Source organism: Pezoporus occidentalis, unplaced genomic scaffold (genome assembly GCF_034315485.1).
Source record: "Pezoporus occidentalis ecotype Australia unplaced genomic scaffold, CSIRO_AGI_Poc_V1 ctg24, whole genome shotgun sequence".
Classification (NCBI taxonomy): Eukaryota; Metazoa; Chordata; class Aves; order Psittaciformes; family Psittacidae; genus Pezoporus; species Pezoporus occidentalis.
In genome coordinates, this window is record NW_026914285.1 from 9,416,932 (window position 1) to 9,439,790 (window position 22,859).

At 38.5% G+C, this 22,859-nt stretch overlaps 2 protein-coding genes across 18 annotated transcripts; one reads left to right on the forward strand and one right to left on the reverse strand.

Annotated features, from left to right (window-relative positions):
• Nucleotides 1-8,770, forward strand: RIPPLY3 (ripply transcriptional repressor 3). 11 transcript variants are annotated; one of them, XM_062622322.1, is made up of 5 exons: nt 1-318; nt 1,581-1,838; nt 2,741-2,810; nt 6,779-6,846; nt 8,052-8,770. In XM_062622322.1, the coding sequence occupies exons 2-5, from the start codon at nt 1,720-1,722 to the stop codon at nt 8,197-8,199; spliced, it is 405 nt and encodes a 134-aa protein (XP_062478306.1). In that variant the 5' UTR covers nt 1-318; nt 1,581-1,719; the 3' UTR covers nt 8,200-8,770. The 11 variants fall into 11 exon arrangements, with proteins under 11 accessions (XP_062478306.1, XP_062478305.1, XP_062478302.1 ...); XM_062622321.1 differs by having other exon boundaries at nt 1,630-1,838; XM_062622318.1 differs by having other exon boundaries at nt 1,646-1,838.
• On the reverse strand, nt 7,889-22,344 carry PIGP (phosphatidylinositol glycan anchor biosynthesis class P). Of its 7 annotated transcripts, none has more exons than XR_009965545.1 (6): nt 22,148-22,344; nt 20,598-20,670; nt 19,400-19,518; nt 17,921-18,000; nt 16,580-16,641; nt 7,889-8,248 (listed from the first exon to the last, which is right to left on the reverse strand). XR_009965545.1 is itself a non-coding variant. In XM_062622313.1 (5 exons), exons 1-5 carry the CDS (start codon nt 22,227-22,229, stop codon nt 8,186-8,188), a joined length of 417 nt encoding a protein of 138 aa, XP_062478297.1. In that variant the 5' UTR covers nt 22,230-22,344; the 3' UTR covers nt 7,889-8,185. The 7 variants fall into 7 exon arrangements, 5 of the variants coding, with proteins under 5 accessions (XP_062478297.1, XP_062478295.1, XP_062478300.1 ...); XR_009965546.1 differs by lacking the exon at nt 7,889-8,248 and adding an exon at nt 12,125-14,549; XM_062622313.1 differs by lacking the exon at nt 16,580-16,641.
• Between the last annotated feature and the right edge of the window lie 515 nt (nt 22,345-22,859).

Genomic DNA, 22,859 nt, shown 5'->3' on the forward strand with positions numbered 1-22,859 from the left:
TGAGTCCCTGCTCGCCTCAGCGGAGCTGCGGCTCCCGGGCAAGGCCTGGCGAGGGCTCGAGGCTCCCTCGGTGGCTCCCGCCGCTCGGAACTGAGGCTCCGGGACGCGGGGTTTCCCCTGGCTCCGGTGCTGAAGGCTCCTCTCTGGAGCCGCTCACCTCGGGAAATGACCCAAGATGTTAAGAATTAGACCTTACAAATTGAATCCCAGACTGTTCCTGAAGACCACTTCAAAAACATCAGAACCCGTCTCACACTGTTGCCTTCAGCAGTCTTAGGAGTGCCAGGTACCCAACACAGCCGTGTAATTTGAACCAACGTAAGACAATGACTTTCAAATCTGACCTAAGCTGCTCCTCGTCGTAAGAAAGATATTTAGATTTAAGCAAGATCAGTAGAATGCACAAAAACCCCGTGCAAATCTGTATATACAATGTTTTCTAATGCAAAACAATTTCAGGGGAAAATAATGTTTCCAGGAGAATGTATCCAGTGGTTTTCACCTGCGAGTCTGGCCCCTCCTTTCCTTCTTGCTGACTGGACATGTGCTCCTTCCAGCTGGATCTCAAGAGAGAGCCGCAGGGCTTACCTCAGAGGGATTTGGACTCCCACCGAGAATTTTCAGTGTCCTCTCAAACTGACTGACTTGATGGTTTCTTCAGCTGTTATCAGCTAGAAGGGACCTAATTCATACTAAAAATCAACAAACATTCCATGTTCAGCAAACAAAATTATTTTTTGCTTTCTGGGAAGAAAGTTCACAGCAGAAACCAATTATATGTGGGAGCTGAATCTGTTCCCTTTGATGTCAATGCCCATTAGCACCAGTGGAAAGAGAATTCAGCTTTAGGTTCTTATAATCCTCTCACGTTATCTGCAGTAGTTGGGAAACAAAGGAAACAAAGTGAACTGCAGCAATGAACCATCACAATAAAAACCAGATGATGCCAGCCACCAGGTAATATTTGTTCTTGCACAGTGTAACAGGCTACAAATTATGCATGTTATGAATGAAAACAGTGGGAAGAAAGTTTGGAAGTCTATTTCTATTCAGTATTTGTAGGCTTAAAAAATATTGTATACTTTAAAAGATTCTTCAAATTGATGGCATTCATAACCGTGATTCTTTTATAGACAAAGTAATCTTTCTTGACATAAGCTTTCTTCTCCATTCATCAGATAGCAATAAATTAAAGGAACATCCCTGTAGTCTTGATGAAGTCACTAGGCATGCCTTTAAAACCTCTCACCTTCACTAATTTTGGTATCTTTTTTAAAGTAACGGCGTGGAAAATACTTCAGTAATTTAAAAATTATTGTACATTTTAAATTCTCTTCGAGTCTCTGTTAAACTTTTTTAGGACAGGGTATGGATGAGTTTTCTCAGAACATGCAAAAAGTGTATTTACATCGTATATTTCATATAGAGCAAATACAGATTTTGTAAAACAGACAGAAAGGTAAAGGCGTGGATTATTTTCTATGGGATTTGCTAACAAAACAAAAAGCCTACGTTTCCCTAGCAGTGCTGTCCCCAGGACAGCCTGCCAACCTGAGAGCCCCATCTTTGAACTCTTTCAGTGAGTCAAAAGAAATCTCATTAAGGACAGTTTCTCCCCTTTTACCTGAGGCCGTGTTTGTTTTAGGTAAATTAAGTTAAAGGAGGGGCTGAAAGGCCCAGGCAAGAGCCCAGCCATCAGGCTTCAGACCATCAAATGCCATGGAGGGTGCAGCTGCAAGTCTCCTGCTCCAGGCCGCAGTGCAATGTGTCTGTCATCGCTCCCAGGACACCCAGCAGCAGCAGCGCCCACCACCCCGGCCAAGGGAGCACCCAGCGAGGTAAGGCAGGCACAGGGAGACCTTTTTTCTGCAGCTTCCTTTTAAAAACCGACTGTAATTTTAGCGTTGAATAAACAGAAAATAATTTCCAATTTCAGACGGGCAAAATGTTCCTGAAAATGTTTCACTTGCAACAGGTATTTTATTTGTTTTGCTGATATTTAATCCCTTTCAGTCAAATATTTCAGAACTTATAAATGTTTGAAGTAAATGAAAATTAATGTACGAAGTAAATGAAAATTAAGATTGTGACAAAAAATTATTGTTGTTACTGTTAACAAAATATTGTTGTTATTATTATGTTTATTGATCCTTCATATCTTTCCCCAACTGTATGGATCTGTTACACAGCAGCAGAGGTGGAAAGTAGTTTTAAAAAGAGCATCCTTAATTGTAAGTACCTGCTGCCAAACAAGAGGCATATGTAGCATCTACCACTGCACATGCTCTCTTAAACTAATTAGATCAGATTGCCCATGTCAGCTGAATGCTGGAGTTGCTTACTCAATAAATAACCAGCCAGTCAATGCCAACATGGAATCTGTATTTAGACAGTCTCTCAGAGAGGGAGGGATACTTTTTATTTTGTAGCGGTGCTGCATAAATAAAAAGATTTCAGTATCAATTACATCATCATTTGGAGTTCAATGCAGCTGCTTTGAGTTGTGAAATAACACCTTAGTTAAAAATGTGCAAGCAATTGTCTAGTTTGTTTAATCACTGTGGACAGAAGAGAGACTAATATTGCCATAGAAATCAGATTTACCAAATCGAAATGTGTTAAAAAGAAAAAATTACATTATTCCAAAAGATGCCAGCAGAATCTAACAAAAGAAGCTGTACTGTATGGATATTTTCAGAAGAATTAACTGTAGGAGCACTACTCTACCTTAATCTTTCAGCAGCCCTGCCTTATGGAGGCCCTGGATGATCACAGCCAGAGACAGTGAGATGACAGAGAATCAACAAATGGTGAGACTAAATTCTGAAAAAAAAAACAAACCCTTATAGAAAACAGGTGCAGAAATTGAAACTATTTGAACACAGGAAGTGATGTGAACCTTTCTTCAGTGTTAGGAAATATGGTTCAAATTAAAGTGTTCTGAACATGATAATGGCTAAGAGTATCTCTAGTTTTGTATCACATATAGAATCATTATCAGTTCTTAAAGAGCTGCAGAAAGCACTGCTTACTCAACTCTTATTTTAACAGCAGTTTTTATTTACTTAATTATAAAAAAATAACAGTATCTTCAGTTTGAAATTTACAGGCCTATTCTGTAGTGGTATTTTGTGTATAGGGGGAGTTGGAATGATAATTACTTTAAGATGAATTTAAAAAAAAATGGACTTTCATGTGCACAATTTTATTGATTGGTTTTTCTTGGAGGGATATTGCTATAGCTAAACCAGTTAGGAAATGAACACAAAACTGGATTTTAAAGTAGCTCTTAATTGCCAAGAGCCTTTGAAAGGCACTGTGATTGTTAAATTTATTTAATCATGTAGGAAGATTTGTTAGGCTCAAAGAACAAAAATAGAGATTGAGCACATTCAGTCTTGGTCCCAGACTTTAAATACCTGTTGAAATGCCCTGCTTAGTTCTAAGCACCTGAATAAGTTTTTGCAGCATTTGATACGCAGTCACATCTTCAACTTTTTACCAAAGGCTCAGCATAATAAAACAAGTCTTCTTAATGCAAGTCTTAAAATGTAATCATAGAAATCAGGATTTTTTAAACACCTGCATCACCTCTTTACCTTGCACTTTTTATCTGCTGATGATGGAGACTGTAACTGTACACATCTGAAGGAGTGACTTACTCTTCCCTGCAGGCGCCTTATGAAAGCCTAAGGAAGAATGCCCTTCCCAGCAGTGTTCCAAGTTTTGCCAGAGACACCTGTAAATTGCTGTGGATAAAAGGAGTCTGACTCATGAGAGCACAGGCTTACAGGGAAGATTTCAAGAAACTAAGGTTTCTGAAATCAGGAAGTTATGATTTATTACTGATGTTATGGTTTTGGAGAAAATTTTATTCAACCAGCTCAAAAGTTTTGGCATTCCACCCACTTGAGTGAGAAAAACAAACCACATACAAAGTTTGCCACATTCCTGCTCACAGCGTGGCATTGTTTCAATCTAAGCTTAACTGTAACAATTGGTTTCAATTTTTTTACTTTTCTCCTTCCTGCCAGAAGCTTCTCAGATCCTTCTCAACTACACTTTACCTCACATCCATACTGCTCCAGTATCCTAGATGTCTCTGTAGCTTGGGACCTAATGAGGACTAAAGGAGGGCTTTAGGAAGCCCTTGTATTTTTTAACTGGGTCACAGAGAAGGAAAGATGCTTAGATACTTTGTGTGGTGCCTAGGTGGGAAGAGTTGCTAATGCAAACCTACAGCCCACAGGTGTGGAAGGCAAGTATCTTCAGCACAGTTACTGAGGTGTCTAGCAGGTGGCCTTCAAAGATAGATTAAACACAATGGCTTTGCTAGTTAGTTGCATGCTGCCTACTGTTATTTTCTGCAGTGCATACATACAAATGCCAATGCTTTACAGATCAGTTGACACTCCAAATACTGGAGTGAAGTAAATAGAAGTTTCAATATCCTGTGTCTAGTAACAAAAAATAATGTTTAAGAATATACCTATAAGAATCTAACCTGAGAAACTGATTCAAGAAAAAAGTGATGAAATATGAAACTACTGCTAAAAAATAAACTAATATTACCTCTATTGCCCAGAACATGTGTTACAATATTCCCTATGGTTACCTACACATAATATCCTTTTCCTTGTATAAAAGTAACATTTTTCCTACTACTTAAATTCAGTTACATTATTTATGACCAAATAAAAATGACAGAGTAATTTAAATTTACTATTGTATATCTATAACATAACATAATGAACATTTTCTGCTGTAGAGAAATGGAGTTAGATGTTGCAATTGACTTTTATTAGAATCGCTTTTCAGAAATGGTCTATTTTAGCATGAGAAGGAAAAGCATATAATGTGTGTGTAATCAATATTATTATTACATATAGAATTATTAGAAAATAATATATACTCCAAACAGAAGAGAGTAAAAAATATAGGTCAATAAAAAAGGCTGGTTTAATTTTAATGTAAATATGAAAGGAGAAAAATGGTATTTAACACAGACATTATGATCATATCTACAGTGTTCAGCCAGATCAGGAGTCCATTTTACTTAGTACTGTGGAAACAAAGTAAATAAGTCTCCTGATTAAACATAAAAAAACCCTTAAGCAAAAAACTAATAGCCTGAAGACAAATCATTTTGGCTACAAGACAAACAGGTGGGTATGAGAGCAATAGGCCAACATAAAAGGTAGAGATAATTCTGTAAGATCGCTTGCTCAGTCCACAGCCTGGGGCTTTTTGGGGCCCACCAAAATATCCAGGCTGAAGCCTACCTCCACTGAAAGGTAGATGAATTACTCTGACATTGGCAAAAGTCATCTTTGTTTGTAGTACAGTGGATGGTTTCTAGATTCTGTTCAACAGGAGTTCTACTACAGCAAAGCTAAGTATCTGTATTTTATGTAACATCAGGCTGATAGGAGGAAAAAATAAGTCTTTTTGGTTTAAGATATGGAAGAAAATACATGCCTAGAAGAGGACCCTAGAAAGGGCCCTCTGATTTTGGGAGATGCTTTCAGGTTTAATCCTAACAGGATTTAGTAACATTGACAATTACAAATTATCGAGTTTCATTCTGACCTTAATTTGAATGAATTTATTTTGTGCTAAATTAAAATTTGATACTTAAAATATATGTTTCTACCTTCCCTATTGTATCAAAATGCTTGCTTTTTATTGCTTGTTGCATAGAAATATGAGATGCCAGCTGGCTCTTAACTGTTTGGACTCTTTAATGTGCTCGTGTGATCTTTGGTTACAATTAAGCTTGAACATTCCAAGTCCAAACGATGGGTCAGTGTACTTAAGAGGTATTTGATAAAACTCTCTTGTGGTTTAACTCCAGTTGGCAGCTAAGTACCATGCAGCTGCTTGCTCACTGCAGCTCTCCCACACCATCTCCAGTGGGATGAGGAGGAGAACAAGAAAAAAGCTAAAACCCATGGGTTGAGACAAGAACAGTTTAGTAATTGAAATAAGATATAATAATGATTATAATAACAATTTTCATGAAAAGGGGGACAATAAAAAAAGAAAGAAATAAAACCCAAGAAAGACAACTGGATGCACAGTACAATTGCTCACCATCCACTGACTGATACCCAGCCTGACCTGAGCAACGACTGGCTCCTCCTGGCATATTCTTCCCCAGTTTATATACCAGGAATGATGTTCTATGGTATGGAATATCCCTTTGGTTAGTTCAGGTCAGCTGTCCTGGCCATGCTCTCTACCAGCTTCTTGCACTCCTCCTTACTGAACATGAGAAAATAAAAAGTCCTTTACTTATAGTAAGCACTACTTAGCAACAACTAAAATATCAGCGTTATTCTCACACTAAAGCCAAAATATATCACTGCACCAGCTATTAGGAAGAAAATTAACTCTATCCCAGCTGAAATTACAAACCCTAACTTCCCATTCCTTTAAACTGACTGAAAATAGATTTTTCCTTTTCCAATCACTGAACTTGCATTTGGTGGTGTTATTAGCTCATCAGTCACTACAGTATTCCATGAGAACTTCAGCAAAATGTACAGCTTCATGGCTCATAAGATGTACAAGTTCAAATCCCTTGATAAATGTGCAACTATTAGCAGACTGGACACATTTATTCTCTGAAGTACATTTAGCCAGAGTAAAACAACAAGCAGCACAGATGAAAAAAATTAAAGCAACATTGCTGTAGAATTTTATGGTTAGCTGTAGAAATAAAAAGTGAAATCTTCGTTTTTAGCCTGTTCTAATTAATAAAAATGTCTCTTTACAGTCAGAACTGGATGGTCAACTAGTAAATTTTAGATCAAAAGGAGCCCTGGGATTTCAACATCCAGTGAGGTGAGTTAAATCCTATCACCAGATACAGGAAAAGTGACACCTTCCAAGAAAAGATATATTTCTTCTCAGGAGAAGTATTAGGTTGTCCCTGGAGTATCTCTTTTTAATAATGGAGTTTATCTACTCACCAGACTCCATGGATTTTTTTTTTTATCCCTCCATGAGGACTGATACCCAGGCTGAAGAGAACCTGAAACAACATGGTAAAAATAATAATAAGAAAAAAGTAATCTGGAAAGAAATAATGCTCTTCTGCCTCATCTAATATGATAAGAAGCCCACAAAGCCTAAATATTAATTAATGTGAACAGCTGCTAATGGAATGTGACTTGTTATAGATCTGTGTCTTAAGGTTGCTTAAATTTGCTCTTGAATAAAAGCTGAATTGCAGGTGAAACTTTTCCTGTGCTTGGGGGATTTATAAAGGTTTCCACTATCATCTGGATTCTTTAAGGCTTAATTATGTAGAAACTCCTGATTTGGACTTTAATTTAGAGGAGGAAAATTAACAGAGTATCCCTCTTCTCTACATGCACTTGTAAACAAGTTGTAGAACCCTAAAATCTGTGTGACCTTTATCACTGTCAAATTTAACTGAAATAGGGAGAAAGTGAATACCTATACACAAAAAATGCATATGTGTACAGACCACATAAGTTTTTGCTTTAGTGAGAAAGCTGGAGAAAACCTGAAATGTAAATTAAGACATTTATGATTTCAGTACAAAACAGTATGAATTTTGAAAGAAATCTCTCTCAGCATATGCTGCCTCCTCCCTCCATCTGGAGACACAAGATTCACTCAGATCAGCCGCTGTGCAACGGGCAGCTCACCCCAATCTTAACCTGGTATCTTATTCCAGAATCCCAAAACACTCCTCAAACTTTACCCATTGCATGGGACACTTCCATTGTGAACTGTGCTAGAACCAAACCAATCTCAAGCATGCATCACTGCCCTGGCAACACTGTACCAGGGTGGGACCTTAGATAAATCCAATACGCAATATGCCCAAAGCAACTAAGATAACTTAAAATCAACATTACCTTTTAGTAAGCAACTTTATTTTAAGAGACAAGGAACCCTACGATTTTTCTCTCTCCAAAGAAAGATAAAAATAGACTTTAACACTCAGGCTAGTTTAGCTTAGCTGCGAAAGCATCACATAGTTTTACTTTTTTTCTTAAAATGTGTTTTCTTACTAGACTTTATTTGCCCAAGTCCAAATCCCAAAAGTTTCTTAATAACATCGGAGAGAAGATTCTGGCAAGCTTTCCAGTACAAGCCACAATTCACTTCTACAATGATGACGCCGACTCTGAGGAAGATGAAGAAGAAATCAGTTCAGCCTAAGAATGAGCAGTGGGTCAGCCTTGACAAACACAAAATAAAAATGAAAAAACTCGAAAGATAAAAAAACTGTCAGAAACATACGGATAAACATCTGACCAAACAAAGAAATACATCAAAGCTCAAACTATTTATAACTATCCTACCAAAAAGAATGAGTGAATGCAACTGGAAACTAAGAGGAAATCGTTTTGTGTTTTCAGAGACTTTTAAATAAAACCCTGAAGCTGAACAGAAGATTATAAGGTTTGAATCAAGTTGGTTTAAGTAACATGGATTAAGAACATTAAGAACACTGAACTTAATTACTATTTTTTACTTTGCAGTCCTGATAAAATGAAAATAGAATTGATTATGGGGCAAAATAATATAATGTACAGAGCCAAAATAACCCAAAAGCTTTGAAACATAATGTTTGAATCTAAGGAAGAAACTATTTAAAATGCAAGGACTATTGCTTATTAGCTCTGGGGGAATGTTTATTCTGACATCAGGTTCCTCCCTGTCATTGGAGAAGTGCCTTAGTGTCAGTCAGAAAAAAGTCATTATTAAAAACTATGAACGATATGTTAAACCACTATGTGCTACCTTTTTGTCTTCACCAAAATACATAAATCTTATCTCTATAGCTTAGTGCGCTTGCATCTATGATTTTAATATAACTGATCTGCTTATTCTCATCTGGTGAGGCTTAAATATGTATCCTACTACCTTGATATTTCTTTTAAATTAATGTTCAGGAAGACTTAAGTTACTGATCTTCATAATTATCTACAGTAAATGTAGACACATTTATTCCGACACTGTTATTTCACTAGCAAAAACCTGCTTTTTCAGCACAGTTTGTTTCATTCAGAGAATTGGTATAACCTGGTCCACTTAACCTTTTGTTTGCATAAATTGTGTATGCTCAGAGATTTTGCCAGTACTTGTCTTGCTGTGCCAGCATTTTTTATTTAGCTCAAGGATTAGATACTTAGCCCTGCTATGTTTCAATAATTATTATGCTTCAGGTACCTTATCTCTAACAAAACTCTCCCCGTAGTTTCTCCAGAGACAAGGCAAAGGCAGAATCCAAGATTCTCGATCTTTTCTACACTACTGTTGGTAGGTCAGATGGCTGTCAGAGCCACTTACCCTGTGTGTCGGTCTTCCTCTTAGCACAATGAACTATTATTAAACAACATGATAGTGTTTTAAATTCTTAGGATAGCAAATTCAGATTCCAACTGAATTAATATATTAGAGGATTTTTTTACAATTTTAATTTACATACTAAAAAGTAGATATTAATTAAATTTACACAAGAAGACAGCATCCTGTAACATACGAAATTACACAAACCAGTTGAAGTTATAAACCCTGGTGTGACACACAAAAATTCAGCTTTCACATTTCACCCACTCACCATCTCCACATCTTCACATCCCAACACATGGAACTAAAATACAGACATTTTAAAGGTCTTTCACTTCTCTCATATGGTATACTAAAATTACTTCTGCCCCAGCTTCATCATTATTCAGTCTGTAGCACAAACAAACAGAAAAGCATCAAAGATCACTTAACAGGCTGGTGATGACATATTCTATACAGCAGTCAAATTATTGTACATAAAGTCCCAACTTCTTCCTTGCAAGAACCTCTCATCTCCATCAGTGTTCAGATGAGTTCACTCCCAACATTTGGTGTTCCATGCTCACCTTAGAGTTCTGAACAGGGCTTTTTCTTGCCTCTTACGATAATTGTGCAGCTGCTCTGCCATATTAATCTGTGCTATGCCCCAAACCAACCTGGTTACTGCTGAATTTCTCAGGCCTTCATTGAGGATTACTGGAACCTGGATGGGTATGGTGAAGGAACCAACTCCATCCCCTGTGGAAATGGCAATTACCACATGATCTCCACATAGCACAGTGCTTCCTAACACACAACAGTGAAGAGCCATTTGCCTTACACAGACATTGTCACCATTTAGGGATGCATTATGTAAAAGGCACACTCTGTAGGTTCTTCCTTGCTAATCCTTACCTTTCTGTTGAGACCATGCTGCCTCTTACTTCCTCCTTTATAGCTCCAGTGCCTGCCCTGCAAATGCCAAGCAGTGGGCTGTGGTCCCACCTTTAGAAAACACCAGTTTTCTAACCATTTCTGACCAGTGCATGCTTGCGGACATAGATGCATGGCAAGAGCGGGTGTTACTACTGTTGCAGGATAGCAATGATGAACTAACAGCTGCAGGAACACATGAGATAAATGGAGGTCAGCTTCAGCTGCAACTGAGACTTATCTTCCTGCATTTAGGAGAGATTTTTTGAGCTGGAGGGATAAGTATCAACAGGTGGAACTATGTGATGATGTTGAGGACTGGTTATTAACTCCAGACAGCTGGTGGTCAACCAGTCTGAACTGGCAAATGTCTAACTGAGATGCACAAAAAAGCCTCCTGGACTTGCTGGCAGCAGCATGGCAGAACACTGTCAGGTCCTAAGTCAGTTTTTGGTTGATGAAGTCTGAATATTTTGAGAAATAGACAGCACTGCCTTCAGTGTAATAACTATTTTCCAAGAGTGTTGGTCAGTCAGAGCAGCTTCCAGTGGGGTAACTAGTAAAACAGACAATGCAAGAACACAAGATACAGTGTAGACAGTGGCCGTACATACTAACAGAACCACATCAATACTGGATGGGGCATCTTATTCCAAGTTTCGTGGTAACACGAATCTTGGAATCTGAACATTTTTAACTTGTTCAGAATTTCCAGATACAGCAAATCCCAGACAAGAGGCCACCGAGAAAGTGCAGATCAGCTACCCAGAATGAGAGTGATAGGTCTACTGTATCTTGGAAAATTATATTCATATCTGACATGAATGGAATAAAGGGGGGGGAAGGATGATCAAGTACATAGATTACACAAACAATGAAACCGATCAGAACTTTTCAGCCTGAAGATGTGACTAAGTATATCAAGGCCAGGTTGGTGCCACAGGGCTTTGAGCAACCTGGTCTAGTGGAAAGTGTCCCTGCACATGGTAAGGGGTTGGACCCTTCCAGCCCATGGAAACCACAAACCATTCCATGATTGTGATTCTATGATAAAGATTGTCTATACTACCTTGAGTGGCTTGGAGAGAATGACTGAATATGAAATTTAAGTAGCAAGAAGCAAGTTCAAAACAAAAGGAAGTAATACTTAACCCAACTTGTGATTATGCTGTGATGTTGTTGAAAGTAAGAGTTTACCTACTTATAAAAAGTAAATTAAAGATTTTAATGAAAAAATATAAACATATAACATCTGGTTCAGAAGCTTCATATTGTTGCAGGCTGGGGAAGCATTCTGGGGAAACATTACTAGCTTCTTTCTCTAATCTTTGCTCTTACTATTATAGCGGGCATCATTAGCCAGTGTTGGAGGCAGGATATTAGCCATATTTATCTTTGGTCTCCCATGAAACAGCCATTTTAATATTCGCAAACAGGCTACATCCCCAATGCATCATATGTAGGTTTCATGACATAAGTAAGTGCTGTTAAAAATCCACACCTCTGGAACAGAAAAAAAGTATCTTAATAAAAGTGTGTTCTTTAAAGCAGTAGAACAGACGCTGTTATTAGACAAATACTGTTGGATAGTGAATGTCAATATTGCCAGAGGCTGTTAGAAATATTCAAACAAATCATCTTGCACATCTGCTAAAGTCTGACAACATTGCATTGGTCTGAACTGATTCCATTTCTCAGTCTCTGCTACACATTCCGTTTGATTTCTCCTGTATTGTCAAATTCCATTTCAAATTAAGGTAACATTACCGTACTATTTACCTGACTGGCAATATTTAACTGCAATCATTAGACAAAGCCAAACCTGTATTATCCTTTTCCTGTCAAGCCAGCCATTTTAATTTTTTTTTTTTTTTTGGTCAAATAACTGTCTTTTCATGTTACAACATTAAAGTACCCTTATTTGCACACTAAATAAGATATGCATTGTGATCCCTTACAGGTTGTTAATAATTAAGAGAAGACTAAAAGTGAACTAATAGAAATATAGCATCTCTATTGTTTGGCTGGAGTTAACTTTCAGCTGTCAGCTCTGGTTTGTTTCTTCACCTACAGTTTGACCTTGCTAGGATTTCAGTAACCTCAAAATGATCCATCATTTACAGGAAAAAGATAACAAAGCATCCCCATATAGTGAGTCCATCATGAGCTTAATACTTCAAAGACAAGACTAGAAACACAGCATTTTACAAATTGATTTGTTGGCTCAAGATCTCTGTTCCACATAACTTCCCTTAGTAGTTCAACACTTCCAGCAAATGCTACCTTTTGATTATCTTTGTCTAAAATTACAAGAGCAAAAGACAAGTTCATGTTCCACTTGTACATGAATGCTGGGGAGTTATTCAGACAATGCCTACACTTTTATATTTCTATTGCATGTATTCATGTGAAAAATCAAAATTAAAGTATGCTCATAAAACAGTCTTGAATTCTACTTCTAAGATCTTCCAAGACAAGATCTTGGAGGATACATAGATCCAAGGGAATAACATCCTTGCATGACATTAAAGTTCTTTGAGTGTTCTTTATAAAATAATGCCAAATTATTACTAGTAATGCAGTAATAATTTGCATTAAGGAAAAAACCAACTATCACAATCACATTTTTTTCCTAAGCTACATTTATACTGAGAGAATGACAACAGCAGTAGGACTGAGTTGCCACAACTGAGAAAAAGCAATTTTCCAAATAGCAGCTTTATAAGCTCAGGAAGCAAAATTCACCCCCTTCTCTGAAACATATACTACTTAAAATTACATTCAATATAATCGTGATTTTCAGACTGGTTTAAACTATCAGCTGATTTAAGCAAAAGGTTGAGATTTAAGTTGATACAGAAACTGCACAGCATGCCAACAAAATTTACTTTGGCAATTTCTCTGTAAGGGAACTGGCAGAACAAGACTAAATGCTTCCAAAACTTTCTCCTCAGAATACAGTTCCATTCATGAATAGAGGGAGGCATATAAAAAAACCCATTCATCTCAGTTGTTTTAGAGCTGACTGGAGATCTAATAGTACAGCAGCAAGCAGGACTTTGAGTTAAAACATTTTAGCCACTCAGACTCAAGTGCCGATGGAAAAGATGCATTATGGAACAAAATTTATTTACACAAAATCATTTATTAACTGTTCTGTTTGTAAGTCAGAAATGCTTTATCATTTACACCCCAAAATGAAACTGCCTGGTAAAGAAAGCAAGTACTCAAAAAGCTGTTTTTTCAAAAGAGCTTTAGTGGTAAGTTTCCGTTGGTGGGAGCTTCGGCATGAATGTGAATTAGGTATTAGAGAAACACTGTATTAAGGCAAAGAACTCGTAACTTCTTATTACTCTAATCAAAGTTATCAAACTGAATTGCTAGAGATTCAGCTAAGATATCAATGTTACACTCTCATGGCACAGAATGCTGGCGCAGGGGAGAAGAGGAAGAAGAGTCAAACACTATTTAGCCTACCTCACATTACCTCCATTCTCATATTGAACGAGAGTTGGGAAGTTCACTGCTTCTAAAGTTATCACTTCTCCTCCTTAAGGTATATTTTTAGCCTAACTTTTCCTGATTTAACTCACAGCATCTCAAGTTCCACTAAAAAGAATGTAAAAACCTGTTACTATTACTTTACCATCATTTCTTGTATACACTTTACTTGCTGTTGGAGGTAGAGTTGCATTTTTAATGTTTATAGACCACCTTGCATGGAGGTGTACCAATGAACCACCAGAGTACCAGAGACTGCACTGTGGAACTAAAACATACATTTTCCACACTCCTGCTCTTAGAAAAGCTCCAGGCACACTACCTGCTTCATAGGCAGTATAAGCCCGCCCGACCCAGGACAATTTTTAACTTTACAGAAATGCTGCTTGCAGCAACAATATAACCATCTAATATTACAGCTTTCTGATTCATATGAGACGGTCTTTGATGGCACTTACTGGTATATGAACTTTGCCATAAAATATCTAGAGTAATTTGTTACTTACGTTTTTGCTTATATCCCCAATCACAAACAATGATTATTTTAAAGATCATCAAATCAAGATGACAGCATTTCATAGTAAGCTAAAATATTTTTAAGACAGCCTGTACACTTCAGAATGCATTAGGTAACAGCAAAAGTGTACCTGCGTATCTCAAGGAGAAAGACAACTCCATTTCACTACTGCTGAAACAAGTTCTTTCTCTTCCTGCAAGGGCATCACTTTTATGTCTAGAAACTGAAATAACATTTGAGATGCTGTGTTGCTTTTTCTTTCCTTTTCTTCTTCCAGCCATCCAATCTGTAGGAACAGTAAACACAAACATTGTGCTAACCTCTTACTCATGTGTGCCTGCATATTTTACTTCATCGGCTTTATACATTTGAACTTCACAAAAGATCATTTACCTCTTTTGCTGTAGCTCACTGTTAACGTCAAAGTGGCAGATTCTTCTACCAATGCTTAGAATGAAATTATGCGGCGACACAAAGAATTTAACTCTTCTACTACTTCACATGCATACACCATACATTTGCACTGAAGCATCCATGCTTATGGCATTCAATACAGTACAATGAAAAAGACCAAAATCAGTTTCAAGATAGGTTCCCTTTTTAAATCAGTTGCATGACTCTCTTTCAGTACTTCTCAACTTCAACATCATAAACACGGTCTGTGTTGCTACTACTCTTCTCCTTACAGCTAAGGTGGAAAACAGACATACTCTACCATGCATACACAAATTCAGCAACCAAAGCTCTATTATTACCTTTGGCATATCACCTTTTCATTCTAACCAGAACAGCTTTTTTTTTTTTTTGTGACATGTCTACATAGACATTCATTCAAACACCATTTGGGGGAACCTGCTTTACAAGATCACATTTATAGCAAAATGTGTAAAATACCATCAGTCTCCAATATATAAAAACTGCAGAAGAATCCTAGAAGGTGCATTAAAATGCAAGGCTGCAGTTTCATCATTTATTTCAGCAAGGACAATGCAGTTGGTGTAACTCTGTTACTAGAGGTTGTGCTATAACAGTATGCCATGAGGAAGTCAAAAGGGTGAAAATGGGGGCAAATTTAGGGTTTTGCCTTTATTTATTTAGTTTTTCTTCAGTCTCTGAGAAGAATGGATACCCGATATCCCATCTGTAAACAGGTATGTTTTGTAAAGAAAGGCACTAGTAGCAACACAGTTCAATCATTTCAGGTTTGGTTTTTTTTTTCTGAATAATATTTAAGGCAAAGTCTATATAAAACCCACTAAATAACTACAGCTGTAAGTGTGCTGTACATTTACAAAACGGTGACTCTCTCTTCTTTTTGCCAGCAGAGTTGCATATCTTTTCCTTAATCACAGTCACAGGCAAGACAGTGAAATGACGGATCCCAAATACCTGCAATTCCCTACAATGCATTTGTTAGCCCAATGACAACAACAAATTTTTTTAGACAACTGGCTTTATTTTGATCACAGAGGCAATTTCTGAAGTGTCAAACATTACTCTTAAGTTGAAGAAAAGGTCACTACAGTGCCTTTGAAGCACCACTACACAGTAGGGATAGAAAAGCAAAGATTGAGTTTCATGCCTGCAAGTTTTACTTAAACAAATGGCCCCACTTTGCCTACTCACTTAGGTACCTCTGTTAGTTTTCCCATAATTGTGAAGTCTGCAGTTAAATGAAATGGCAGATTCATCACTGATACAATCTTTGTCGAAGGCTTACAGTCCTTTAATTTGTGTGCTTTCAGGGCTTGAGGGCATTTTCCAGTAGCTTTTCTTTATCCTGAAGGGATTTGGGTATCCTTAACAGGGGACTAAATTAATCCCTACATCAAATGATACCAGAAACGTGGCCTTCACTTGCTGTCAATTTAGAATTAAAACCGAAATTGCCTTCTCAGAAAGCAAAAGGAATGCAGAACACAAGTAGAAATTACACAAAAAAAAATTACAGCCAATAGTTCAGTGTCTACAACATTACAGAATTCACAAGAGTAAATACACCTTCATGTCTGTTGATCACAAAATCTTGAATCCACCCCATATATGTTTGAGCACATAAATTAAAATTAACAGAAGGGCAAAAGCATGGCAGGAGGGGGAAACAATAGCAACTGGGGGCAAACTGAAAAACAAAAGTTCACAACCATGCCTATAACTATCAAACAAACATTGTACCAACCTGCAGTCATCAGGCTTATGTACAAACACTCACTCTTGTGAAATGTCCCCAAACAACAATATACCTAAAATTTACCATTTCAGAGTGAAATGTTGAAATGTATTTTTGCCTTTCATAAGAAGGTATTTTTCTCCTACCCGTAACACCTAGCAGGTTTGGGTTTTTTCTTCAAACACAGGTGGAAAAAAATAGCAAACTACTAAAGAGGATGAAAAAACAACAGATTTTCTATTTATATTAGATTGACTGTTACCAGGTCTTAAGACTTCCCACAGCAACTGATGGTTGTTTTGACCATTTTCTAAAGGAACTGGCTAAGATTCTTCACAGAAATTTTCAAAACTTTATTACCTTTTAATGAAATAGTGATGTTTTTAACTAAATTCTCTGCTGGTCAGAAGTTGGCTTACAGACCTAACAAACAATAATGAAGCTCTATCCCCTGGCTTTCATAACCAAGCTGAATAACCTTGACTGCTGAAGATAACCAGGTGTGTGACTCTTGGACGAAAGGCAATAAAAACTTTCTCTGCACAGTAACGCACACCTGAAAGAAAATCCACTGTTTCAGAAACATCTGAACCACTGCCATAACAAGTTACTGCACCTTCCGCTACAACCTACGCTATAATAACATGGACCTGCCTGTTCCTGTGTTTCCAGAATCTAGTTTTCAGTATTCTTAAGAGTGGTTTAAAAAAAGTCATTTCGAGATTTGTTTCAGAAAAATCTTCACAATCCACCTTCCTTATTTCCGGCAATCTTTGCATTTCAAGAAACCCACTGGTCTGGGCCAAGAGGGAGGAAATCAACATATTTTGCTGAGTAAATAATTGTGTAAAGAAAAGTGGACTGCTATACACCTTTGCCCAGAACAAATATCATAGAATCACGGGAAAACCACTAACTTTAACAAGCAAAAGTTAGCTACATTTTATTAATATTTACAGATAAGAACTGTATATTTACAATGTAAACACTTCAAATTAACATAACTTCCATTTGACCAGTGGAACACATTTTCCCTCCCTGAATTCAAAGAGAAACAGAATTACGCTATGTTTGAAAGCTATTTCTTTCATTCGTGGAGGAAAATTACAAGCAGAAATATGCATACAATAGAACATTTTAAACTCACAAGAATGATTAGAGAAATTAATGTGGCATAATTCTCATACCACGGCATGTTATTAAGGTGCATGTATAATAAAATCAAGCCATCTCAGGGAAATATGTTACCATAAATTTAGTTAGATTCAGGGGAAAAAAAAAACCAACACAAAACCCAAACAAAAAACAAAAAACCCACAAAACCCCCAACTTTCTTCTGCAAGTAGAAAGACACTGGGTTACTTTTAGCTTGGAGAGGTTTTGATTTTCCTTATGTAACACTTGTACTACTCCTTTATTCAAACAGATCTTAATGACTACCTACTACTGCAGATCCCTTTTTCAGAAAGGAAAAACATTCTGTTTACTTCACTGATGGGAATATCCCTCAGTGCTGGAATTGCTTCTTCTTGGAATTTCTTCTGCTGCTGCTTTTTTGCATAGTTATCTACAGGAAAGAATAAGAACATTTCATTTATTATAGATTTTTTTTTTCCTTTCAAGCAACATTATGTAATGAAACACTGCATAAATTCATCTGCTATAAGTAATGCTGAAAAGCCCATCTTGCTGAGGTATAATAAGATGGCCATCAGAAACACTTTACATCAAGATGTCTTAGTAGAGCCCCTGAAGAAATCAACCCCACCCTCCTGCTGAAATCACTCTCTGGGACTTGGTTTAAGATGCTGTACGACATCAAATCTTAACTATCCAAGGATAAAAAGAACAAACAAAAAAGCCCAGACTGAATAGCTCAGCCTGTAGTTTGAACACTATACTAGAATTTTTGCTGAGAGATGCAGTCCACCCTCCCTTTATGTTGGCTGCTTGTTCCCATCATGACACAGCATCCATTCCTTTTTACAGATGCGTTTTGAACACAATTACAGAACTTCTCCCTCTGAAAAAGGAAACTTTCAAATACAGTTGTTTTTCAAACATAGTAGGTACCCTGTCCCACCTGCCATACAGCCACACAAACTCTTGGGTTGACATCAAAAGGGAAGGTGACATGGGAGTGTCAATGAGAGCCCAGGAACACAAAGGTGACTAAATGGCAGTTCTTGACAGCAGCATTGGAGTAATGCATTTGAACTACAGCCTCAACGGATTGCTTTTCCTTAGTAGTGCACTGTAATGTACTACTACTATGTACATAGTTTGGTGAAAGAATGCAACTTCAGCAGTTGCTTTAGCAATAGGTAAATTTTGCGCCAAATTTTGTTGTCTGCGTTTTTTCTGACACCTGCAAATAGGAAGTGGAAGTGCATGTGGAAGAAGGTGCAGCTGCCTGGAGAATGTTGTGAATGCCTAGAACATGTCTCCTTGGCAGGAGTAAAGGCTACACAAAAGCTGAGAGAAAAACTGAAGAACAGCTTTTTTACACAGGCAATCACTGACATATTTAATCGTGCCTCAATACCACAACATCCTCCTCTGCACCACATTGACTCTTCCTTGCCTTCCCACTTCTGCCACTGCCACGCAGGTAGTCACACCCTTCTTCCCATGACACTCTTCACTAGTTCATAATGCAAGGTGCTAACCTTTCAGATCGTTACATGCCTAACCCCCGTTCCTCCAAAGTAGTCTGTTTTACCAACAAAGTACTCTTTGCTAGTTGGAAACCACTACAATATGATGGCATAAAGGGAAGAGTCCGGCTCATGGATATCTTTTCATTCTAGTCCTTCAGTACTTCCAAGAACTCCTTTTCTAAATCAAAGTATTTAAAGGCTTAAAATCTGGTTTATATTATATAGAGCTACATATATACATTTACAGAAATCACCAGTTGAGTATCAAAATTAAAAAAGCCAAAACAGAAAAACTACTAAAATTACCTGTAATAGTATGTGTGGAGTTAAGTGGAGCTGTACTCATCATGTTAATACCAAAAAGTAATATATAACCAATTCCTACAGCAACCAGTAGATACACCGGCAAAGCAACTGCCCAGTATCTGAGGAAGAAGATTTTAAAATTCACATATCATAATAACAAACACCTAATGATATAACAGTTTTAATATAGCAGTTGTTACTGTATCTCGCACAAACTCAGCCAAGAGGAGAAGAAAACACCACCTCTGAATAGAGGCTGGGGCCTCACCCATTATTACTGACTGCAGAGTCACCAAAGCTAGTCTGGTATAGATCCTCAAATAGATTTCTTACCTATGTGTTGGGGGTTTTTTAAATTATGTTTTGAAGATACACTTTGTGGTTAAAAAGAATACTATCATTGTACCACCAACAGGCCTAAGGAAGAGAAAAGGGATGAGAGGAATCATCCCAGGAATAACATTCCTCCAGAAAGTCTCTTAGGGAGGATGTTGAAAAACTGGAAAGATATGCCTTATACAATTGGAAAAGACAGGAAAAGATGATACAGTACTGTTGTTTTATATGGAGAAAGAAAAGTATTCAGCCACTGGCCGCTTTTTGGCCAAAGTATGGGGCTCAGGAAATACTTAAATCTTTGTATCTGTTACCCCTTGATGTTTATTTAAAGTTAAACAGGGGAAGTTTAGGTTAGATAAAAGAATGAAGTTTTTTACTGTGAAGGTGGTAGGGCATTGGACGAGGTTATCCAAAGAAGCGGTAAATGCTCCATTCCTGGCAGTGCTCAAGGCCAGGTTGGATGGAGTCTTGGGTGACACAGTTTAGTGTGTGGAGTTCCTGCCCATGACAGTGGGGATGGAATTAGATGATCTTAAGGTCCTTTCCAAACCTAACAACTACTATTATGACTCAATGAAGTTTACTGTATTTCCACTGGCAAAGTTCCTGAGAACAAATTTATCATAAAACATCCAAATACTATCGCTTTTCTCACCATAGATACTTATCTACATAAAAAAAATGCTTCAAAAAGATTAGAGTCCTTTATCATCAAAACCTGGATTAAATACAGGGCCACTATATAAAAAAAACCCACAACCAAACAACAAAAAAACCCAACTTTTGTTATTTGAGGATATTTAAGGGTGTCCGACACTTACACATATTCAGGCGAAAAAGTTCAACTGGCTGAACTTACTTTTGAGGCCAGTATGTTAGTCCCAGTGAGAACAGCCAAGTCTCGGGAACATAAGCCCAGATGAGGTACAACACTGCATGAAAGAATTAAAGAGATCACAACAGTACAATTGATAGCGGTTTACACTTCCTTCCCTAGTTTTAGAGCAATATTTTGCTTTTACACTATTTAAACCAAAGTAGCTCAACCAAAACATTGTAGAATATGTGTCTCAGGCACAATACCTGCCCAACACAGGGACAATGTTTTGTAGGTGGTTATATGGTATCATTTTTATATTTGCTTTAACATTTACTTTCTGATGTCCTGTATAGACAGACAAGAATTTCTTGCAAGTTGAATGGCAAAACAGAGAAAGCCCTCAGTAAAAGGATGTCAAACGACTCTCGATGTGGAAAACAGCAGAAAATAATCACACGGTGAATTATGTGGTTGAGAAAAGTTGGTAGAATTACAGTGCTTGGATAGAACTGGTCAGATGCTGTTACTGGAAATACTGCTGGCAAGATAATAATTTTCATGTTAACAAAAACAAGAAATTTTGTTTCCTAACAAATCCAGACAAAAGTTTAACAAAACTTGAGGGGAACAGATTAGTAGCCAAACAGTGACACAAGCTGTAGAACTGCAGTGGCTTCCTGTAACAGTAACAGAAATCAAATACTTTCATTTCTTCTTACTTTTTAAGGGTGAGAAAGACTTACGGTAGGATCCCGGTTTATTGTTTGAGTACAGTATAGTTGCAGCACCTTGTGTTGAAAAGGTGCCCTCACTCTCTCAAGCCTTGGTCCTGTGGAAGCATGCAGGGTATTTGCCCCACTATTTAAAGGATGGCTACAAAGAGGATGGAGACTCCCTTTTTACAAGGAGTCACATGGAAAAGATGAGGGGTAATGGGCACACGTTATTCCTGGGAAGATTCCAACTGGACACAGGAAAATTTTTCACAATGAGAACAACCAGCCACTGGAAGAATCTCCCCAGGGAAGTTGTGGGTTCTCCAACACTGAATACTTTTAAGATCCAGCTGGCCAGGGTGCTGGGACATCTAGTCTAGGTCATGCTTTGCCAAGAATGGTTGTGGTACTCTATGATATGACAAAGCATCTGTCACATCAATAAAGAAATACTGGTGTAACCCTAATCATTCTCCATTGCTGTGGGCCATAATGACTTTTTTAATTTCAGTATTTGGGTGGGGAAGGTTACACCACGAGCATCAACAGTAGTTACTGAGTAACAACCATGTACGCAATTCAAGTAAAATAAGGTAACAAAAGAATGCAGAGAATTTTGTAATTTGTCTCTGTAATACTACTAAAGGTCCCTTAATAAGGTTCAAAACAGACAAAACACGAAGAAATTACAAAAGGCAATGACAAATCTCTGTAACAGCAGACAGGTTTGCTCATCATAGTTCACCACACACCCTTGCAACAGACGGTGTCATACAAGTTTGATCCTTTCCAGGCGGTCTTATCAGGAACTACATTTGCCTCGTAAACAAAGCAACACTTTCCGGTGAAGTACTCAGCACACGGTATACTTACTGAAGCCAAACCACGATCCTAAAAAAAGAGCAAATCCATATATTGCCCTTTCCGGCAGTGGGGCTGGAGAGTTTTCAACCATGTCCGCCTCTTCCCTCTAACTACGGGGGGAATGGGGGCGGGAATGGAGAGCGCGGAGAGGGGAGGACGGCGCACAGAGGACACGGTCAGACACTGTCACAGGTTTCCCGGTCGTGGGGGCACGACCCCCTTCTTTTCAGCCCCGCCCGCGGTTTCGCTCGCCCCACACACAGGAACCGCTGCGCTACCGGCCTACAACCTCCTCCCCACCCTGCCCGCACCCCCGTCCCGTCCCGTCCCGTCCCGTCCCCCTGCCTCCTCCCTTTCGGGGCCACGGCCTAGCCAAGGAGGCAAGAGCAGGAAACAGGCGCGCCTCCGCCCGCACATGCGCACCCACCACCCACAGCGTTGGGCCCTCTCGCGGCAGCCGGCGCGGAGCCCCTGAGTTCCCTGACGTCAGGCGGCAGCCAGCCACTCGGCAGAGCGCCGCTCGGAGCTGCCGCGGGCCTGCGGAGTCCAGGGGTAGCGGCTGAGGCGGCGGCGGCTGGTGAGTGGGGCGGCGGCGGGTGCTTCCCACCGCCCCGTGTCTCGCTGGGCTCCTGAGCCCCCTTCGTCCATGTGGGGCTGTGTCCGGGAGGGTGATGCCCATCTCTGCGGAGCTGCCGGCGGAGTGACTCCGGGCCCAGTCCGG

Excerpts from the sequence above, each read along its gene's own strand:
- RIPPLY3 (XM_062622322.1), top strand. The coding sequence starts at position 1,720 with ATGGAGGGTGCAGCTGCAAGTCTCCTGCTCCAGGCCGCAGTGCAATGT. Across the intron at positions 1,839-2,740 it reads CCAAGGGAGCACCCAGCGAG|CAGCCCTGCCTTATGGAGGC; the intron begins GTAAGGCAGGCA and ends TTAATCTTTCAG. Across the intron at positions 2,811-6,778 it reads TGACAGAGAATCAACAAATG|TCAGAACTGGATGGTCAACT; the intron begins GTGAGACTAAAT and ends GTCTCTTTACAG.
- PIGP (XM_062622311.1), bottom strand. The coding sequence starts at position 22,229 with ATGGTTGAAAACTCTCCAGCCCCACTGCCGGAAAGGGCAATATATGGA. Across the intron at positions 20,671-22,147 it reads AGGATCGTGGTTTGGCTTCA|TGTTGTACCTCATCTGGGCT; the intron begins GTAAGTATACCG and ends TCTTTCATGCAG. Across the intron at positions 14,550-17,920 it reads GGGATATTCCCATCAGTGAA|ATTGGATGGCTGGAAGAAGA; the intron begins GTAAACAGAATG and ends CTGTTCCTACAG.